This window comes from Pinus tabuliformis, chromosome 4_2, assembly GCF_031772625.1.
Source record: "Pinus tabuliformis cultivar Carrire ecotype Pingquan chromosome 4_2, CPIR1, whole genome shotgun sequence".
Taxonomy (NCBI): Eukaryota; Viridiplantae; Streptophyta; class Pinopsida; order Pinales; family Pinaceae; genus Pinus; species Pinus tabuliformis.
In genome coordinates this window covers 1,145,358,680-1,145,378,296 of record NC_142304.1, presented here as the reverse complement: position 1 = coordinate 1,145,378,296, position 19,617 = coordinate 1,145,358,680, and the positions used below count along the sequence as shown (strand labels likewise).

Below are 19,617 nucleotides of genomic sequence, written 5' to 3'. Positions count from 1 at the left end.
ATTATGAATAATTTTTGTCTAATGATCAAGGGCATATGAGGGTTTTTAACTTTAAAAGTCAATTGAAGTTTAGAATTTAAAAAATACTCAAAAGGTTTTTCCCTCCACAATTTAAAATTCAAAGTCAAAATCTCCCTCCAAAAGTGAAATTCCACTGCCTTCTAGAGAGCCCCTCTCAATCCTTGAGAAATCTAAATTAATGCTTCGATTAACCCTCCTCAAGTATAATTTTTGAACAAACATTTTTGTGATAAAGCTCTGCAATTATACTCGGCCATGTGGAGGAAAGATAGATCAGACGAAAGGCTTGGGTTGTTTTAGTTTTGGTTTTGGTTGAGGGATTTGTTGGGTTACTTGTTTGCAGGCAAGGACTGAAGGCTCTCTATGCAAATCTATCTATGATTTCGACTCTCTAGGGCACAAATTCTGTGCAAAAGTAAGATGATTTGTACTAAACTAACGAAGAAGTTTCCCTAACTTTGCGACCTATTTGAGTTCCTATCTGAAGTGATTGAGGAATACTTTGAAGGTATTCTTAGCAGTCTCGGATCTCTAGGGCATAAAGGTCTAAAACAAGGACTTATCTCAGTTCAACAAGGCTTCAATTTTATATAGAACCACCATCTAAGCCTTGAAAATAATGTGGCCTATTGTTTAGAATCTTTGTGGTCCTCCTTCTATGCCCTTGTCACAATTTGAATCAAATTCAATGAAGGCATTCTAGGCACAAGCTTTGTTTGAGGTTACGGGTCTCTAAAGTAGGCTCCAAGGCCAGCAAAGATAGAACATCTATGTGGTTAAGTAGGCTCCAAGGCCAACAAAAAAATAGGCACTTACCTTTATGGACCTGTTGAGGGAAATTTTTTAGTGCATAAGCATTTCAGCCTTATCAAAAGGAAATAATTCTGAGCATCATATAGTACGGAGTTGCTTGCAACAAAAAAAAAAATCTAATCACTGAGGTTTGATGGGGTTGCAATTACAGAGGTTTTGGACAACAAAATTTTCTAAGCTCAATCACAATAGCCTAACTGAAGTTGCACCAGTCCTTTTGGAAAGCTAAGTTCCTACAACACATTGTGACACTGTTATGAAGCCGTGGAATTCTTGATATCTATATATATATATATATATATATATATATCTGTCAAGAAGGAACTAAGCCAACCTGAGTGCAAGTATTGAAGTGGAGGTATGTTACATGGACAATTTGTAATTGCTTGAATATGTACCTTAGTCTCTTATGCCATGATCCTACTAGCACACAAAGTCTCTATATGGCATAATGTGTCTTCATTGAAGTCTCCATATCAAATGTTGTTGCCCTAAAGGAGTCGAACCAGTAAGAATAACTTAACAAGAGAACCTAAAGTTGCACAACTTATCTTGAGCAAGTAAGATGGTAGTATGGTGTGCATATGGTGTTATCAGCTTGCAACTTGGTGTGTAGTTCCACAATGACTGGTGTGTTCAAGACTATAGCTACAACATTGGCATCTACAGGCAAAAAGCATCAACAATATTCATTAAGAATCACAGTATGAGTTTTACATCAATAGCTAAAGGTTGGCAACAATTTCCTCACACTCACATCATCTAGGAAAGTGTCTCATTATCAGTGCTAACTACAAGGACAAAAGTCTTGTACAACAGTAAGAGTATCATCATCAAATGCTACAATGAAGAAGTTCACTTATCTCACTATACTTCTTGAGTAAGATTTCAGCTTTCAAATATAATTATAGTAGGTTTTTGTTCTTAAGGGTACATCTGAATTTTGTTAATCATGTTGTCATTATAGAAGATGTCAATAGTAAGGAATTGGTGATAATCTTGCAACAATCTCTTCAATGTCAATATTGGTGAGAATTTATTTTCGAAACAGTTAAGATCATGGTGCATCATCATTGTCTTAGAAAGAAGTTTTGCATTAGTCTGCAACACTTGAAGAAGTACAACAATAGGGTTTCATTATTGTTATGCATTAAGGATTAATGGTCAAGAAGTTTACACTGTCATATAATTAGCAACAGTTTGTCTTAGATGCATATGAATATTTGATGACATGTTCACAACAAACTCCAGGGTTGATCTGTTTGCGTGAAACAACACATTACTACCTGGCTACAAAGCACATCTCAGTAGTTGATGATGTTGGTATAAGCAGCTAAGGTTTTGCTAAAACATAGTGGTTCACCATCCTATGATCTGAAGCTCGTCAAGGGCACAATCTACAATTGGGCATATGTTTGATTGGTGGCATCTAGGGTAACTATGCTCATGGGCATAAGTTAACAGTGTTAGCAAGGGCTATATTAGAAGATTGTGATCCCAGAATAGACACGGTGTAGGTCATTGTGTTAGTGGATTGGACATACTTCTGCTAGAGTTATTGAAAGATTTATCTATACGACGAGCAATGTTGGTTACAATTGTGAAGCTAGGGTTTCAGTTGCAGAAGTTGAAGTATTGTGTTGGCATTTGACAGCTAGGGTTTGATATGTAGATTGAGCAGATTGTGATGCCAAAATAGACACAGTGTAGGTCATTGTGTTAGTGGATTGGACATACTTCTACTAGAGTTATTGAAAGATATATATGTACAACGAGCAGTGTTGGTTACAATTGTGAAGCTAGGGTTTCAGTTGCGGAAGTTGAAGTACTGTGTTGGCATTTGACAGCTATGGTTTGATATGCAGATTGAGCAGAGGTAGATTTGATTGACAGAGCATGTACTCTAGTTTTCTTGTATTGCTTTTTCTTTATATTGATATCGAACACAAGTGGATCCAATTTGAAAATTGTGAAACGTGGTTTGTCGGTTGATCTAGTTTTCTTGTATTGCTTTTTCTTTATATTGATATTGAGCACAAGTGGATCCAATTTGAAAATCGTGAAACGTGGTTTGTTGGTTGATCAAGGTGGCAGGGTGGTGCAAGGCAAGAGAGTGGAGTCTCCTTCAGGTTGGACCCTAAGAACACTTGAGGACGACAGGGTGGTGCAAGGCAGGAGAGTGGAGTCTCCTTCAAGTTGGAGCCTAAGAACACTTAAGGGCGACAAGGTGGTGCTAGGGTAGGTTGGAGTCTGTATAGCACGTTGGAGCGTCCAACCAGTGGCAACTGGTAATCAGGGTGTTGGAACATCCTTTAGGTTGGAGCTTGTAAACCAGGGCGTTGAAGCATCCTCTCAGTTGTAGTTGGTAAACAGGGTATTGGAGCGTCCTACAAGTTGAAGGCTGTAAATCAGGGGGTTGAAGCCTCTTTTAATCGGAGCTGAAAACTTGATATAAATCTTTGAGAGAGAAATATTAAGAAGTGTTTGGTGGTTTTTGTCTTGGAGGGGCTTCCACCTAAAAATCTGTATATTATCTTTATTACTGTGCATTGTTGAATGGTGTTGATAATGTTTATATTTATCTGATGCTAATAACAATTAATGCTCCAAGAAGTTAAAAATATACTAATTGATAAGAAAAACCGACTCGCCCCCCTCTCAATATTTCCAACACGAATTGTGTGTTCAAAATGAGCTCAAATCATCCTCTATTTATACTGTCTAGAGGGGTGTGAATAGACATGTCTTCAAAGGCGAGACCAACTTGACATCCAGATGTGTTTTTGACTCAAATTAAATATTTGATTTTTTTTTTACAGCTATAAATAAGCCTTTGACTTTGACCAATACAAATATTAATGAGCATGAAGAGCATGCTTTAATAAAATAATAATTTGTCTTGAACATGAAACCCATGCTTGAAAAATATTTATTTATTTTTTTACATCAAATATACAATGACATAGGTACAAAGATAATTATGAAGACCGAACCAAGTTACATTTCTAACAGGGGTCTGATTTGAAATTTGTTGAACTAGAATCAAAGTTGTTCGAAATGCCTTCAAATTCAACAAATTTCAAATTTCAAGTGAAAAAATTGCCAAATGTGGTGACATGGCCCCTGAATTTTCCTAAAATTTAGAGGTGCTCGGACATGTTCCCCTTGTGCATGTCCCTGCCCCCCATCCTTGAAGCTTAGTAGAACATAGTAAAAATGGTCCTAATATTGCTGTTTGAAACTAATAGCAAGGCTCTCAAAAACTGATCCTTCCCATGATTTGTAAGAAGCTAAGATAACAGACAACTGTAAAAAAAGAAGAATGAAGAGATTATTCACATCTGTATGAGAAAAAGGAGAATTGACATACAAAAGTTGAGAGGCACAAGCTTCAAATAAACTGTCACACTTTCACACACAGCTCTAAGCTCGTCAATGTAACAATTACTTTCGTCAGAAGGGGCAAAATTACAGGACAACTTCTTCAAATTCGAATCTCCTATAAACATTTGAATTTAAATTGCCAATAGAGGAAAATACAACTTTAACAAGTTTTACATCAACTGGACCGTTGTCATTACAAAGAATGAGAAATTTTAGTCATCGTATGAAGAATGAGGTGCTGCAACACATCCTGGATTGAAGGGATCTTCAGAGCCACAACAGTGCCAATATTGAAGAATCGTCCCTGAATCCGGTGTATTCATGGTCCCCCCGGTGTACACACTTTCAAACTTTCTCTTTGTTTCCCCTGACTCATTAGAAACAAGTGTCATTATGTGCCAGTACACATCAGGAGCTAGCTATTATGAAATGCAATTTTCAAAAATATGAGATTCTGCAAAATATAGGACTACGGTATTTATATAAGCTTCACACCATAGACTGATAAACATATTGGCCATTGCCGCAGATACTTATAAACACAAGCAAAAAGGGATATTTATAAAAACAAGTATAAAGATGTTTGTAAAGCTAATATGTTCAATTCACAGTTATTCCTTTAGAAAAAAATGAAAACCATGGGAATGCACAAAAGGTTAAGAACATACTGCCTCTAAACTCATCGATAAACATGAATATGTATATATGTAATTAAAAGAGCTTTTCAAAGTACGGGTTCTGTGGAAATTCATGCAAAAGGGTTTTCAATGGGTTCCTTTTAATTTATACAGGGACATCAATTCCTGTCAGTTGCTGTTGAAAAAATGCAAATCTTGACAGTCATCATGGTTCATCGTTAACTTCCCGTTTCATTGTCTCTCATATATATGTTTGAAGTCTTCCCTAACATTATATGTTCCTTTAATTGCGCCGCTCTAAGTCTAAAGTAGAAGCCTAGAAGGTTTCTACTCTCTAGTCTTGGATTCAAAATGTGCAAGAGACAAGGAAATTCTATTATAATTTCCTTTCAAAAATTGACTTACAGATTGCATGTTTCTTTTACTGTTTAAACCCTCATGCCCAATAGATTGTTATAAAATAAAAATTTACAAATTTCATATCTCCTATGTTTAAATTCACACTGGCATATGCAAGTTGAAACTTACATTGACCTTCTGACAACTCTTGCCATAATGTTGTTTGACCTGGTAGAATATGTAAATTGATCAAACACCACAAAATTCTTGGTATATTAATTTGTTATCTTTGGCGTCCTGTCATGGAGTCTACTCATATTAAGTGTTTATAACTTCCTAGTAGTGGGCTGCAACCATAATAGTTTTTTAGAAAACTTAGCCTTTTATTAGCTTCATGCTATGGATACTATCACATTATTTTATCAAAACATATGAACCCCTATATCGCTAGTGTTATAATACTCACCAGGTTTGACATGGATTTGTGGGTCAAATCTGGCTTGACCCACAAAATGGGCTCAGTCAATTGGATGGCGAGTAAAAATTGCTTCTGGCCAGTTTGGCTTGCAAGTCAGCCAAGTTTTTTCTGAAGTATTTACCGAAATTAATGTTAAATTTTTTGGGAATTTTTCTGTTTTATCCAAGTCTTTCCCAAATTAAATAAAATGATAATAATGCTGTTAAATTAATTCTGTATCATCTAGGTTTTCCAGAGTATTTACCCAGTCCGAGTCAAGCTATTTTATTTTTTTATTGCTAGTTTGTCTGTGAGTTGCAGGACTAGTCTTTGGTTAAGAAGCCACACCCCAGGGGCATCTAAGCCATCAAAATTGTCAAAATCACAAGGAAATCATGTGAGTTCTTTAATACCCAGCAGCTAATTTGAACAGTATTTTGAGATGCAAGAACTAGAAAACTGAACTGCGAAATTCATTGATCAAATATACCGAGTATTCTAACGAATTTGCACTGGAAAATAAATTCATAAAGACACAAGCATACAATTAACAAAACACCAAAAATACCCAGGAAACCCCAACTGGGGAAAACCTGCTAATATGTGTTTTCATTGATCTGCTCAGAAAAACCTCAGTAATTCAATTACAAATCACTGGGAAAAATTCCCTTAGAATTCTCTGCTCCTCAACACAATACCCTGCACACTCTAGAGCAACTTGGCCTCTCTTTTGCATAGCTGTACGAATTGTACTGGCTGGTCCTGCCTCCTTGAGAAGTCTGCTCAGCCTCTCTAAGTGATGTGATCTGGAATGAATTTTCTGAGCTCTACACACAAATTCCTGCTAGTGCATAATCCAATGATCCACCAAGTCTGCACTCTTCTCTATGTAGAATCAAATTGCCAACAACTGAGGCAAACTGCTTCCTTGAACTCAAGTCAAATTGCATGCCTTGAACTCAAGTCGAACTGCTGCCTTGAACTTAAGTCAAACTGACTTCTCAAACTTAAGCTAACTGGCCTCTCAGGCTCAAGTCAAACTGAGATAAAATCTCCATGCATGCTCAGTTCAATTTCCTATTTTTGACCAAGGAAAATTAGAGAATTTTCCTAAGTCAACACTCAGAGAAAGTAGACTACGCCTTAGCTTCATGTGTGAGTCCTTCTACCAAATATAGTGCACTGCTAAATTTAATAGAACCCTTCCTTCTCTAACTTCAATTAACGCTCCCTCTTAGAGAAGAATGTGTTTTGCATAACACCCAATTTATCTTTGAAGTAGACGAAATTGCCTCTTGCCAATGCCTTGGTCAAGATGTTTGCTGTCTGATCCTCTGTAGGTACATACTGAAGTCTGACTTTACCCCTCCAAATACAATCTCTGGTATGGTGGTACCTGACCTCAATATGCTTGGAGCAATCATGAAACACCCAATTTTCAAAAAACTTGATGCAACTTTGATTATCACAGTTTATGACCATGGGCTCCAACCTCTAACCGAACAACCCAACAAGTAGCTTCGTCAACCAAATAGCCTCGCAAGTTGCCAAGTTGGCAACCATGTATTCGGCCTCAATTGAGCTCTGTGCAACTAATCTCTGCTTCCTTCTAAACCAAGAAACAACTGCTGACCCAACAATGAAAGCACAACCTAAAGTTCTCTTCCTATTTGTTGAAACCCCTGCCCAATCTGCATCTGTGAATACCTAAAGACCAATGTTGCATGACTCGTACTCGTATAAGACTCATTTGGCTATTGACTCGGCGACCCGCATAAGACTCGGGAACTACCCGTATAAGACTCAACAAAATTTTCCCTCCATTTTTCCTTTCCCTCGAAATGATCTCCAATACTAAAATTAAAAAAAATTAAAAAAATCAAAATTTGAAGGTCTCCACGAGTCTTATGCGGGTCATATACGGTTCTTTGCAGGTAATTGAGTTTTATGTGGATTTTAGCGGGTATGGGTAGAAACCGTGGGTTTTATGTGAGTGACCCGTCTCACTATAAAACTCGTCAAGACCCGCGGGTACTCGCGGGTCTTATAAGAGTCATGCTACACCGCTGAAGACTCACTCCATCAACCTATGTGTATAACAACCCAGAATCTGTTGTGTCCCTGAGATACCTCAACACGTGCTGGTAACAATCCAATGCACTTTGGTCGGCTCAACCATGAACTGGTTCAACTGGTTAACTGCAAAGAAAATGTTTGGTCGTGTGTTCACAAGATACATCAATGACCCTATGAGTTGCCTGTATAGAGCGACATCCACTCGCTCACCTCTGGTATCATCTACCTTCCTCCAGTTTGTGACTAGAGGCGTCGTCATGGACCTACAATCTTACATGTGGAACCCTTCTTGAGAATCTCTCGCGTGTATCTCCCCGGTCCCAAGAATATCTGCCCATCACCTTGCCATACATCCAACTAAAGGAAATAGTGCATCAGCCCTATATCCTTCATCTCAAACTCCTCTACAAGATCTCTCTTGCAGTCACGGATGAGCTCCTTATCCCCTGTCAATATCAAATCATCAACGTACAACACAAAAATGAGAAATTGACCCTCAACCCAAGTTTTCCAGGAGCGACACCCCCCATGAATCGGCTCTCGAAGCACGCTCCGCTCGGAAGTGACCACGGGAGCACGTTCCCATTTGGGAGATAATTTCGGGAGCACACTCCTTGGTCGCTCCCTCCCTAGTGCATTCACTGGTTGTTAAGATTTTCAACCCTAGCAATGTTGGCAATCAATGGTAATGTTAAATTCTTAAAGTAAAAGTGGCATTTCCTTTACCTTTCATTTTCATCCTTTTATTTAGATTTTTAACATTACCATGAAATGACTCAGGATTTTTGAAAGTGGTTTTGACCTCATTGGATTTAGTATGGAAAAACTAGATTTTTAGATATCACTCAAAATCTAGCAGACTTAATGATTTTCAGGATTTCAAGATTTAGGCGATTGCAATGTTTCCAATTGATTATGTCATGCGTGAGGGTATGAGATTGGCATTTGATCAAGAGCATGAATCCCTTTAAGTACCCTGATGTTGATGTCATTGATTGTTGAACTTCGTTGATGTTGGTGGTATTGCTTGTTGAACTCCTAAACCATGGCCTTAACTAAAACGTACCCTTCACTCAAAGGAAAATAATTGGTTAGGCATGCTAAGCTTTTTCTACCATATTATAAGGTTGAGGAGATGGACTCTTCACTCAAACCAAACTCATTGGTTTGGCATGTAAATATTTTCAATTTCTACCATATTATAAGGTTGAGCAATCCATGTCTGAAGACTTTGAGCTAAATGATGTTTATGTAGCTCTTGTTGATGATCCCATTTCTAGTAGTGCTGAACCAACGATGAATTTCATGAGTGATCACGTTGATCAATGATTTGTAGTTTTGATGTCTAGTTTTGCTTCTACTACTACTACTACTGAGGTTGCAAAGCAACCTGAGGAGTCCTTATACTATGAGCCAGATGATGTTTATGTAGCTCATGTAGATGATCCCATGTAGTGTGATGCCATGTTGATGATCCCATGTCTACTAGATGATTGATGTTATATGGTTTAATCCATGTTTTTATGCTTTTTATAACTAATTCATCATTCTAAAAATAAACATATGCATTTAGACAAGATAAAATAAAAACCCTAGCAATATTCTATTACATGCAAAACCATAAAAGATATTCAACAAAATACTCACATTTTAGCTAAAAGCGTGCCTTCTTTCAATCCCAAAATGACGTCTCTACAACAAAAACTAGTTTGCAATAGTGAAAATCCACATAAGATCTGATCTCCACAAGTAGAGAAGTAAAAAAAATCAAGTCGAGCTCTTCAAGAGGTTGGAATCCATGAGTGTGATGATGATAAAGCAAGAGAGGTAATCCGCTACTTAAATGAGATCTATCAACTCTAATTTTTTATTAAAAGCCCCTTTACAAGTTTGATATTTTAGTAGACATAAAGTAAAATGTTAGTTTTTTGTAGCATCTAAATTATTGTAGTCGGAAACACCTAATGCGGGAAAAATGGTGTAGCAGATGAGGGTTTTATTATTATTGTTGAAGAATAATAATAAAACCCTCATCTGCTGCACTAATTTTCCCGCATTGGGTGTTTCCGGGGACAATTGTCCAAAAATAATTGTGTCAAAATTCTTGTGCGCTAGAATTTCTTAGTGTTCAGTATTTTATTTTCCGCAGTATTTTTATGGTGAAAATTGCAGTTGTGATTTTATTCATTGTTTGTCATAGCAAATAATTGCATAATTAAATTTATAGTTACAAGAATAATTTCCAATTGTTGCAATAGATACAAAATTTCACATGGTATCAGAGCACAATTGATCAGTTGGAGAGCTCATAAATGAAGGAAAGGAATTTCGTTGCTCAACAAGGGCAACGGGCCGAAATTCCCAAGGGCAGCACAATCTTATTTCTAGGAGGCTGAGTTGCTTGAGGAAGTTCAATTTTTCTGAGAAAAGGGCAGAAAAATTTGATTCTTCTAGTTCGAGTGATTCTAGAGGCAGAGAGAGCAACTCAGTTATTTCATTGGGCAGATCTCTAAGCAAGATGCATAAGGTTTTGCAACAGATTGCTAGTGCAGAACCAGTGTCAGGTGATAGAGGAATAACACACTATAAATTCTTCAGCATAACCATGGACAAAAGTGACATTCAGGAGACTTCAGATTTGTCTTCTAGGTTGGAGGACGAATTTTCTTTCTTATCAAGATCAACTTCACAGGGTGTCTGGTATATAGACAGTGGAGCATTAGCTCACATGACAAGGGTTAGAGAATATTTCTCTAGCTATAGGGAGGAGCAGATGGACTTCCAAATTACTATGGGAAACAAGACGAAATGTACTCCAGTAGGGAGAGGTACCATACATTTTCAGAGGGAGTCAAGAGCAAGCAACAACGCTACAAATGTATTGCATGTGCCAGGATTGGGTATGAACCTGATTTAAGTTCCCAGTTACAGGATAAGGGGTATGACATTTACTTATAGGGAAGAAAGTGTATGTCAAACACCCAAGCTGGAAAAAGGTAAGACAGAATGGAGCTCGAAGTAACAGATTGTATCGGTTACAGATTGACTCTCCAATGGCACTAATAGGCAGTGACAGTAGCAGTGGGAAGGAGCTAAATGAGTTATGGCATAGGAGAATGGGACATCTACACCATGGAGCACACAGGATGCTCAAAGAAACAGTGATAGGGGTTCTAGAACTTGGCGCGAAGCATGTTGATGTTTGCAGAGGATGCGTACTTGGGAAGTATGCTAAGGCAACATTTCCCAGAAGTAACAACAGAGCTGATGGCGTGTTAGGACTCATACATTCAAATATTTGCGGCCCGATGTCCACTAAAGCTCTTAGTGGTGCCGAATATTTCGTCACCTTCATTGATGACCATTCCAGGAAAACCTAGACTACTTGAAGACCAAAAATGAGATCTTTTATCGTTTCAGAGAGTTTAAAGCTCTCATGGAGAATGCGACAGGGAAGAAGATCAAGGCACTTCGCTCAGATAATGGTGGAGAATATATTGTCGTGGATGAATACACTTCGGATTCTTTCAAAGTATTGCTTGTGGAGTATGCGTTTATGCCTGATTAATCCACCCGTTGTTGATTGGAAAAACGAACGATTGGTAATTTATAGTATTTATTCTGGAATTTGCATCTTTCATGGAAATTGTGTTGAGTATTGTTCATCAAATTTTCTTTTTATGATTGAAAGAATATGAACTCCCAACCTATGTATGATCGTCATGAATGAAATTATCGAAAAGATCGATCGGGAAATATGTATCCCAAAGGGCTAGCTATAGCAGAGTGATTATGCTAAAGTTGGGTCGTATAGTTTTTTTTTTATAGCCTGGTTTTTTTCATGGCGAATATCGATGCTCAAACTTTTTATTCTTATATTTAAAACTCCATTCTCTTCTATTTTTGGAGATAGGGACATGATATATGATCTATTTCTGCTACAGGCATGCGAATGATACATAATCATTATATCACATGAATCGTTTACCTATGACTATTAAATCTCCCTATAAAAAACGGATCTCCCATCCTCGAAGACTTCACAGATTTCTTTGTGAAAGAAGGAATTAAGAGAGAATGGACAACTCCATATAATCCATAGTAGAATGGTGTAGCGGAGTGGAAAAACTGAACCATTGTTGGAGATACAAAGGGCAGAGGCATGTAACATGACAATATATATTCAGAACATGACTCCTCATAGAGCATTAGGGAAGAAAACGCCACGAGGAGTCTTCATAAGGAAGAAGCCAGAAGTTAGTTACTTTAGAATTTTGGTAGCATTGCTTATTGCCACGTGCCAAATGAGAAACGTACCAAACTAGATCAGACAGCAAAGAAGGGGTTCTTCGTTTGGTACAACCAAACCTCAAAGGCATACATGATCTACATTCCTAGCAATAAGAAGATTTTAGTAAGGTGAGACATGAAGTTTATGGAGGACCGAGCTTTCAGGAGATCTCGTGAGATGCCTGCAGGTGATCAGAATCAGTCAACAAAATCTCCTTTGGTCCAGCAAGAGGGGCAGCCACAAGGGCCGCCAGTGGAACAAGTAAGAGGACAGTCACAAGGATCGACCAGTACCAGTATTTCCTCAGGTGCAGGAAATCTGGGAAGTTCTCAGCAGATGGAGCAACAGAGGCAGGATGAGGAGGAGCTGGCTAAACCTCCCACGACTGGTGGTCGAGCCAACAGAGAGGTTCATCACACATTGAGAGATGCAGAGGAATTTATTGGAACTCCTAGGACGAACAAAAGGAAGCATAGACAACCTGACAGGTACAAAGCATTGGTGGCTCAGGTTGAAGAACATTTCAGCTTTCAGGAGGCCACACAACATCAAGTATGGGTAGATGCCATGGTAGACGAGTTTAGCTTTATGATGACGAATGATGTTTGGGAGGTAGTGCCAAGGTCATAAGACAGATCAGTTGTAGGTTCTAGGTGGATCTACAAGATCAAACATGTTGCAAACGACAGTGTGGAAAAATACAAGACCAAGTTCGTGGCAAAGGGGTATGCACAAAAGAAGGGATAGATTATGAGGAGACCTTCGCCCCAATTTCCAAATACACTTCTAGCCGGTCAGTTATATCCCTAGCAACTCAGATGGGATAACGGATTCACCAAATGGACGTCAAGACAACCTTCTTGAATGGGGTGATAGAGGAAGAAGTGTACATAGAACGACCAGAGGGCTTCGAGACTCATAAGAGGCACACTCATGTGTGCAAACTGAAGAAAACTCTACAAGGACTCAAGCAGGCTCCCAGGGCATGGTATGGTAGGATTGACAGCTACTTGCAGAGGATGGGATTCGTCAAGAGTGACGCAGATCCCAAGCTTTACTGTTTGATGGTAGAGTGTGAGCCACTCATCCTAGTTTTGTATGTGGATGATCTCTTTTTGACAGGATCATCAAGGCTCATAAAAGATTGTAAGAGGAATCTGGTAGCAGAGTTCGACATGAAGGATTTGGGGTTGATGCACTATTTCCTAGGATTGGAAGCGTGGCAGAAGGATGGGGAGATTTTCTTGGGCAAGGAAGATACGTTGCAAATATTCTAAAGAGGTTCAGAATGCAGGATTGCAAACCCATGTCTACGCCCATGATTACTAACTGGAAGAAGATAGATGTATCAGATGACAAGGATGTCGACCCCACCTTGTATAGACAACTTATTGGATCTCTCATGTATCTAGTCAATACTAGGCTAGATATTTGCTTCACAATCAATACCCTTAGTCAGTTCATGGTAGAGTTGAAAAGGGTACATTAGTCAACAATGAGGCACATTCTGAGGTATGTGCGTGGCACAGTCGAGTATGGGTTGAGAAATACTCGAGGAGATGATGTCAGATTATATGGATTCACAGATGTAGATTAGGCAAGCAGTTCAATGGACAGGAAAAGTACCTCTAGGTGCTACTTCAGTGTTGGATCAGGGATGGTTTCTTGGTGTAGTAGGAAACAAAATTCACTAGCACTGAGCTCTGAAGAAGCAAAGTATATGGCAACAAGCACAACTACGTGCAAAGCTATATGGCTTCGGAAGTTGGTAGTGAACTTGTTTAGGCAGAGGATGGAGGCGACCAGTGTCTACTGTGATAACCAGAGTTGCATAAAGCTCTCTAAGAATCCAGTGTTTCATGACAGGTCAAAACACATAGATATTTGATGTCATTTCATCAGAGATTGTGTACAACGTGGAGTAGTCCTTCTAGAGTATGTTCCCACAGAAGTGCAGGTAGTAGATATACTCACGAAAGCTCTAGGAAGAGCTAAGTTTGTATATTTCAGAGAACAAATAGGTATGGTGGAGAACCCGTTTCAGTAGCAGAGGTAGGTTACCTTGGATGATTCTCAGTTGCAACAACACATGAGAGGAGTTGCAGTGCAAATGCAATGTTGGCAATAGTATGGTAGTGTCAGCAGCAGCACAGATGCAACGTATATCACAGTTGCACAGTGGTTGGTGGACAATATGGCTAGACATCAACAACGTGATAAGAGATGATGTAGAGACAGGGTGTTGTGGCAAGGAGTGGAACACTAGAACACATTCCTCGCTAAGAGGGAGTTCGTTTTTTGTAGTGTCGGATGTGTTCTAGCCACAAAATTTGGTGGAGAGGCTAGAATACATGAAATCTCCATAACACAGAAATCATTTCTGAAAATTCCGCCTGTAAGTGTCTCAATTAGATTATTAATCGTTTTTAAAATATTTCCCAAGTCTAAACTTAGGGAATATGGTTAATTAATCAGTGTTAATTGAGATAAGGTGAGAATCATCAAGAAACTCACACAAATTGATCCAGAGATGATCCTAGCCATTAATTAAGTTTTAATCTTGGTCGTTGGTGCTCCAACAATGGATTATAAGAGGAGATCGATGTGGTGATGAAGAATACACTAGTGCAAATACTTAGTTGCCCAGGCAGTTCGATTTTCTCAGTGGCAGTAATTCAACAGAGAAGATAGAGCCAGAGGGTGAGTAGCAAGTGGAAGAGGAGGGTAGCAACATTCTGGGAGGAAGTTTTCCAGTTCCAGGAAGAGGCAAAGGAAGGAAGGCCGAAATCCCCATAGGGTCTGCGTAAGCATTGTGCAAAGGGTGACACAGGAGGCTCAACGCAGAGGCTAGGGAGGTAATTTTGAAGGCAAAAATTAGTTGTGGGGTGAGAGAAAATTCTCACAATAATTTTGCCAGTATTTTCCTCAGATTAGATTGCTAGTTGAGCATCTAAATTATTGTACTCAAAATTGTTGTTGAAGAATAATAATAAAACCCTCATCTGCTACACCGATTTTTTCGCATTAGGATTTCAGGGAACAATTGTCCAAAAATAATTGTGTCAAAATTCTTGAGTGCTAGAACCTCTCGGTTTTTAGTATTTTATTTTCCGCGGTATTTTTATGGTGAAAATTGTAGTTGTGATTTTATTCGTTGTTTGTCGTAGCAAATAAATGACATAATTAAATTTACAGTTAGAAGAATAATTTCCAGATACCGCAATAGATAAAAATGACACATAAAATTGGGTTACAAGCCAACCTAGTATCTCAACAATAAAATATGCCAAAAGAAGCCCACACATGTGAACTATAAGCCTCAAAAAATGATGGTGTCATGCTCTTCTAGGGTTCCAATTGCTCCATCAAGGCAATAGAAGGTATACAAAGTATCCAAGCATCATGATCATCCTCCATTTGAGGAAAAATCCTCAAATGAAGCCTCAAAGCAGCGCCATGTGTCCAAAATCTAGTTGTGGATTCCATATATCGTCTTCATGGATGACAAGTACACAACGTGGTGCCCTCTCTCTCCAACATTGGGGCTCCATCAGGTGCAACAAGTCCTCCTCAATCATCTTGGGGGATGACCATCCTCATCTGGGCTCTGGATCAAGGCATTCCCATCGAGTAGTGTCAAGGCTAGCTTGAGGGCATCATCAAGAATCTTCTATGCTAAGTAAGAGAAACTCAACATTTTGGCAACTTGGGGTGCTCTTGGGTATCCATCAACTACTCAGGTCATCAAAGTGCCCAATGCTCTTGCTATAAATGGGAAACATAGCATCTGCTAAATAATCATGCTCTCTAGAAGCATAATGTGGCTTGGGCATCATGTGGAGTACAATGCCTTCAAGGCCTCAACTGTTCCAGATAACTTGGAAAAACCATCTCATACTCAAGTGAAAGCAACCATTCATTAGAGACTAAGACCATGAATGCATCTAAGTGGACCATATTTAAGTGTTAAGGCCATATTAATACTTCAAACCAGAATTACCTTTAAATATATAACTAGAACAAGTCCCATAAAAGTGTTCCCTACCTTTGTAGGTGTGGCTAAGTAGTCAACCCTATTAGGTGCTTCCAATCCCCAAGAGGAGGTGGAATTTCCAAGGTCAACCCTTCAATCCATAGGTGTTAGTGAGAATAAGCGACAATGGAGGGGAAGGACTTCATGGTGAAGTGCCATGGTTAGGGGACAAGCTAATGAGAGTCCACATCTTGAGTGTATGGATGTCACAGAGGGAGAAATTATGAAGGCATGGGTTACCCCTCTCGGCCTACTTTTTCCACCCCTCTGGTGTGTCTTTTACTTCATTTTGATAATGCTTTTTAATGGTGCATAACTCAAGGATCAAAGCTTTGTCTTTGTGATACAACATTTGTTTTACCTCTTATGACGAGACAATTTCTTGTTCATCAGGATTGGGATACGCAAGGCTTCCTTCTAATGAGATGGAACATTAAGAGCTTAGGAACCAGGTGATGGCTAATGAGGGGGATAGAGCTCATACTAGGCTTTTTCCCATGTGCTACCTTTTGTCTCGTCCATCTTTTGCATTTTAGATTTTCTTTTACTTTTATTGCGGCCATCTTATGATTTTTCATTCTTTTAGCTGCATCAACCTTCAGGGAAAAGTTTTTTGACCCGACTCAAGGATGTGAATATGTGAGTGCCAAATCCTAGTGAACCAATGACAATCAACCCAAAGGATGAAGATGTTAAATTTCAATGAAACTCTGCAACTTCTTAGATGAAGAAGTTAAAAACTGAAATCTAGTTTACTTTCACCAACATACATAGTTTCTTAACAATTCATAAGCAACAAAATAAAAATACAAAGATACAAACACATCACACAATTGACACACTTATTTTTTCTCAAGAAACCCAACAGGGAAACCCTGCTTGCTTGATGTGGCTATTTTATTGATTGTCCTTGGAGCAATTAAACCTATTACAAAGCAATTTGTCTCTCTAACAAAAGCGTTCTATTTCTCTCAAAAAATCTCATCTAATATTTGATCTCAGCATGCCTAGATCACTGCTTGATCTCAACCCTCTAGCTTGCAATCAATTGTGTGTTGCCTCCTTAACTTGCTCTGCAAACCCTGCTAACTTGCTCCAATTATGCTCCTCTTTCCTTGCACACTTGGCCTCCTTATCCTTGCACCGATCTCCTATTTCCTAGTGCACTTCTAGCCCTATTTATTAGCACACTTGAGCTCTTATTTTTTAGGACCCCAACTGCTCTTTCTTGTGCACAACCAATTCTCCTAAATCCAAGTGCACTTGTGCCTCCTATTCCTTAGGACACAATTCTTGTGCTCCACAATCAAGGCTTTCTCTCACAATCTTGTGAGCTTTGTCTTGTTGCAATCCTTCATGCACAAAACAATTGAATTTACTTGTGCCTTCATCCTCTCTTTACAAGGGAACTTCGATCAATGCGAGGAAGCCCTTGTTAATTTGGAACTCGAGCTCTGATAGCAAGTTAATTGAGAGTGTTACTCGCTCCCCTAATCATCACTAGAGTTGTTAACTCGTGCTCTCTCTAATCGACATTGGAGATCTAACTCACTCTTCCTTCAATCAAGATTGAAGACTAACTCGCTCTAATTGAATTGCTAACTGCCACCTCGTTCTATTGTCAAACTCATGAAGAATTCAACTTAATTGAAGATCCAACTCTACGCATGCGAACTTGATGATTATTCCAGTAAACTGGAAATAACTCATCCTAATTGAAGTCTAACTCATGAGGAAAATTCAAGGTCTTCACTGGCTAAGGCAAAAGCCAAAGACTTTGCTCGCTACAATTTCAACACTCCCTCTTAGCGAGGAAGGTACTTTTGGAAGAACCTTGTCCACCTAGATCTGTCTTCAACACTACCACATTCTTCGTTGCTACAATTGCTCCTTCTAAACTAGAAGAATTCCCTCCTTTCTCCCGCAGAATATGATTTGAAGACCTATTCTTTCCAACCATGCTCTCTGAGTCTATCACCTCAGTGATAAGTGCCATGTACCCTGTGTATCTCGATGGCTGCTTACTCTGCCTGAAGGTGGAATTGGGAGATCCAACTCTCTCCCAATCCCCCCTAAACAACTCTTCTGCCCACTTGGCTCAAACTCTCCCTATACTAGGAGTCACTGACTGAGTGGCTGCCTCCACTCGCCATGGGCTCTCCTCATCATCCTACTAGTCAGCCCAACTGCCAACTAGTCGAGACTCAAACTGAGATACTATCTGAGGCTCCATCTTGAGTAGCTTCTTCTCAGGTACTCTAACATGCTCTTGCTCTAAGGACTCTCTCAAAGCTCTGTTCTCCTCAACCATCACTTCTCTACTTTGCACGCTTCTTTCTTTGCTAGTCAAGGCTACGACTGTCTCTACCTGAAACTTGTAGAGATTCTTCATCGTCGCACCTATCTACTTCTTACATCCAGAGCTAAGTGCCGGAGTTAAGCCTTACCTCTGCTAAAGATGACATCATAACCCAACCCATGTTCTCAAGGGTAGCTATTGAAACAAGATTCAGCTTAAGGCCTAAAACATAGAGGACATCTCTGAGATGGAGAGGATTACCTAACTCACTTTGAAAATTGACAGTACAACTCCTCTAGTCGCATACATGCCATCATCTACTAGCTCAATCTGAAACTGCATGTCCTTATACTTCAGGTGGATGAAATACTTCATGTTCCTGCTCATGTGGAAGGATGCTCTGAACCAATATACAATATGTTGTTGTTTGTTGAGCTTGCCATGCAAGCACTCAATGAGAAATCTTTCTCGAACTAGGTTGAAAATGCATCTACCTCCACTAATGTAGCCACATGATCCTTACTGGACTCCTTTTGATTAGGACACTTAGTGGCATAATGTTCGAACTCATGGCAATGGAAGCAATTGATCCTGCTTAGATCCTTCTTTTTCTTCTCACCCTTTTGACTGGACTCGGCCTCTCCTCGGCCCTTCTTACCCTTGGCTCTGCTACCTTTGCTTGCCAAGGCAAAGTTCTCCTCGTCCTCTGCTAGAGCTTCTCTACCAACTCTCATTCCTCTCCAGATTTTTTCTTGAATGCAGTCACTCCATAACCTTTCCCAACTGGGAATATTCTCTCTGCCACTTACTACATCCTGGAAACTATACCAAGACTTATGGAGTCTCAGAAGCGCAAGACTCACAAGGCCTTTTTCTGCTACTGTCTCGCCCACACCACCTAGCTCATCCTGAACCTGAGTGAACTTTGAAAGATATGTGATGATGGGTTCTCCTTTGTTCATCCAGATACTTCTTAGCTTCTCCTTGAGAGCAAGCTTTTTGGCATCACTGGAGCCTTGATACAGATCTAAGATGGCTTTAACATCTCATATGTTGTCTTCTTCTCATGGAGATGAGGAATAATATGATCTTTGATCCCCTCAAGAATGATCCTCCTCGCCTTGGTGTCATTCTTGTTATGTTGGGCCAATTGTTGGGCATTTGTAGGTGGCACTATTTGTTGCTTCACAAACTCTAGTGACCCATTATCTTCCAACACCACTGATATTTGCTCCTTCCATGCACAAAAATTTAAGGCTCCCTTTA

The 19,617-nt window shown here is 39.3% G+C and overlaps 1 protein-coding gene across 1 annotated transcript in view; it reads right to left on the bottom strand.

Moving 5' to 3' along the window:
- Nucleotides 1–4,224: 4,224 nt before the first annotated feature.
- LOC149173724 (uncharacterized) overlaps nucleotides 4,225–19,617 on the bottom strand; it is a 44,206-nt gene continuing 28,813 nt past the window's right edge. Inside the window, exon 2 of the mRNA XM_089427986.1 lies at nucleotides 4,225–4,585. Coding sequence (XP_089284112.1) covers nucleotides 4,431–4,585 — 155 coding nt within the window. The 3' untranslated portion in view covers nucleotides 4,225–4,430. The remainder of the gene's footprint in view (nucleotides 4,586–19,617) is intronic.